Consider the following 3,612-nt stretch of genomic DNA (forward strand, 5'->3'; position numbering starts at 1 on the left):
TTTATCAGTGATAAAGTAATTTTTATACCATTCATAATATATTAAAATCGATTTATTTAATAATTATTTTATGCCTAAATTTTAGCGCTGATATTTAAGCCTATTCGCTTATAAAAATGACGCAGAGTAATAATTACTCTGCGTCATTTTTATAAGCGAATAGGCGTGGAAACATCTCCAACGGAGGTTTTATAAAAGAAAAAACATAGTTTTATCACAATCGTTACTTATAGTTACTGGTAGGGATTTCCATTGAGCTGTAAAATTTTATTTATATGTCTTTTGATCAATTAATATTTAATTGACTTTTGTTTTAGAAATGCAAAAAAGATAAAAATAAGAATGTTTATAATAACATCACCGTTTATGAATTACAGTTTTTTGTAAAATGTTTTCAGATTTATTATACTGGTTGAGTTTGCTTTATATGTGATATATTTGTATGTATGTATGTATGTATGTATGTATGTATGTATGTATGTATGTATGTATGTATGTATGTATGTATGTATGTATGTATGTATGTATGTATGTATGTATGTATGTATGTATGTATGTATGTATGTATGTATGTATGTATGTATGTATGTATGTATGTATGTATGTATGTATGTATGTATGTATGTATGTATGTATGTATGTATGTATGTATGTATGTATGTATGTATGTATGTATGTATGTATGTATGTATGTATGTATGTATGTATGTATGTATGTATGTATGTATGTATGTATGTATGTATGTATGTATGTATGTATGTATGTATGTATGTATGTATGTATGTATGTATGTATGTATGTATGTATGTATGTATGTATGTATGTATGTATGTATGTATGTATATATATTAAAATGCAAAAGGAAAGGTTTTAAAATATTCTATTTGTTTTTATATTTTTTAACTAAATTAGGAATTCATCTGACTTATAAATTGTTAATGCATCATAATTATTTATCAATATTTAATAAAATTTCTATATTAATTTATTTATAACTTTTTTTTTAAACATTGAACTAACTTTTTAGACACAAAGTTTGTATAGATGTGCTTTTAATAATATTAGAATTAATTTTAAAGTTAATTCATTTTTCAATTACTTTTTGCAAGGCATCTCAAGACTCGTATAAAGGTTTGCAGAGGGCGAGAAAATATGATAAAGATTTTTTTTATACTGAGGTATTAGCATTTTTAATGTCGTATTAAAGATATTTTGTTGGCTGTTGGAGCTTGAGTTTCGAATAATGTAGCGCATTGTTAAACAATGCTGATTTAAACGTTCATTTTAAATACGAAACAAAACAAGAATAATGAAATATTTGAAAAGATAAAAGATAACAGAAATAAAAGTTAACAATAAGACAAAATTTAAGTTTAATTAGGTACATTTTTACGTTGAACTTTAACGTTGAATTTGTTTTATTATTTGTTTTTCGAAAAAATAGGGTTATTCCAAAATAACATAGTTATTTGAAAATAACCTTGACATTTTTAAGAAACACTACTAAATATATTTGTTTCACATTATAGAATTCTTTAGATTTAGTCTATTATTAAAAGCATATCAATAGCGTATCAATAGTATCAACGCTACACAATATGAGTAAGGCTGAGAATGAAAAAATATTAGAACTTGCAAAAAAAGCTGTCAGTGATGGCGTAGTTGAGGTTGTATATCCTGAACCACATGAAGAAAAGTTACTTAATGATATTTTTGGAGATAATTTTAAACAACTTCAAATGACCGCAGCTATGATTACCGGAAAGGAACTCGAGGAACATGTTAAAGGGTCAATGAAAATGGCCGTATTACCAGCATACAATATCAAAGCAATTAATGATTGGGTAGGAGCAGCTTTTCAAGCAACGAATGCTGTTTATGAGTTAGGATTGGCTTTTCATAACTATTTGTCAACTGGAGAAAAAAGAAGAATGCGCGAAAAAAGATTTAAAAAGCAAGCAAAAACTCTGAAAGAAGAACTTATTGAAATGATGATTACTAGTACTGATGACGAAAGCAAAGATATTTTACAGACAGAAAATAAAAAAGAAGAATTAGAAATGGTCGAACTTATTAGAATAGGAAAAAGAGCCGAAAATAAACCGACGAAAGATGAAAAACTTATAAACTTTGAGAAAACATTGCACGTTTATCTTGCGCGCTATTATACAACGTATTTTATTGACAATATATTTTACGATAGTGGAGACGAAAAAGGAGAAAAAGGAGAAACAAAGAAAAGTCATAAAAACGTACGTTTTTATCCGTCAATTGAAAATTATGAAGAATTCTTTACGTTTCAAGGAACACTTTCTGAAAAAATTGATAAACAGAGAGATAAGTTGGTAGATTTAAATATTGACAATGAAATTCCAAATACGAAATACTACCGATGCAGTTGCTGTAATTGCCGTGATTCACACAATTACTCTGAATATGTAAAATATATTGTGAACAAAAATTATCTCGATTTTGTTAAAAAAGATTACCAAGACGAATTTGCAGTGAAGTTTAAGTTGTATAGAGCATATATGAAGCTTGGAGAATTTAACAAACAAAATCGTTTCGGCGATCGAAACGAAGTGAGAAGAGCCCTATTGTGTACACTTTTTTTAGGAATAGGATTAATTCCAGGAATATACTATAGTGTGTGCAGGATCATAAGTGAAGTGAAATGGAGAAAAAACAAGCCAAGACTTAATGAAGCTATGAGAGCTTACTTAAAAGTTGAATCAAAATTAGATGAAGTTATTAGGCAAAAGTATGCAATCGAAAAATTAAAGTATTACATTGATCTCACAAAATCAAAATATGGGAAGTATTTGTTGGAGAGAAATCTAAAAGAAATAAGTTATGAATTTAAAAACGAAAGTTGTATGAATTCTTTTGATGTTGCTTTTGATCTAATGCAAAAAATGTGCTATACAGGTACTGCTGATCGGTTAAACTATGTTCATTTGAATATAGAATATAAAAAAGATAATACTGTTTGTCAGTAAAATATTATTAAGCAAGTAGCTGTACAGTAAAAGGAACTTTATGGAACATTGAAACTGTTTGTAGTTGTATTAGTTGTGTTTGTGTATATAGTAGTAGTTGTTATTGAATATAAATTCCTAAAACTTCATACATACAACTTTTTTGTAACGTTTTTCCTTTACTACCCCAGTGTTTTCGCAAAAACTGTTCAAACTAAAAAGCTATAATAGCAATCTTTATCATGACAATAAGGAACTGTTTCAAAATATAAGGACAATCAGAGACAGTTGAAAAATAGCAGGACCATCTTAGACTGTAGAAAACCATCAGAGCAATCAGAAATTATTGAAAAATATCTGAACAACCAGAGACTATTGAAAAATATTAAGACAATCATAGACTTGCAAAATATCAGAACAATCAGGGACTGTTGAGAAATTAATTATTGACGTATTAGCATATTTTATGTCGTATCTAAGATATTTTGTTGGCTGATTAAGCATGAGTTTTAAAAAATTAAGAAAGATAAATTAAATCCAGAAATAATAAGGACAAATAAGGACAAAAAAATCTGAGATTTGAGTTCCTAAAATAGAAAATGCAGAACAGTTAGTCCTAAAATCTTTTCCTAT

The 3,612-nt window shown here is 27.3% G+C and overlaps 1 protein-coding gene across 1 annotated transcript; it reads left to right on the forward strand.

The window, feature by feature from the left end:
* Positions 1 to 218: 218 nt before the first annotated feature.
* LOC136084852 (uncharacterized) lies at positions 219 to 3,128 on the forward strand. The gene is made up of 2 exons (XM_065805979.1): positions 219 to 239; positions 1,111 to 3,128. Exon 2 carries the CDS (start codon positions 1,600 to 1,602, stop codon positions 2,998 to 3,000), a length of 1,401 nt encoding a protein of 466 aa, XP_065662051.1. The 5' UTR covers positions 219 to 239; positions 1,111 to 1,599; the 3' UTR covers positions 3,001 to 3,128.
* Positions 3,129 to 3,612: the final 484 nt, after the last annotated feature.

Source organism: Hydra vulgaris, chromosome 09 (assembly GCF_038396675.1).
Source record: "Hydra vulgaris chromosome 09, alternate assembly HydraT2T_AEP".
Taxonomy (NCBI): Eukaryota; Metazoa; Cnidaria; class Hydrozoa; order Anthoathecata; family Hydridae; genus Hydra; species Hydra vulgaris.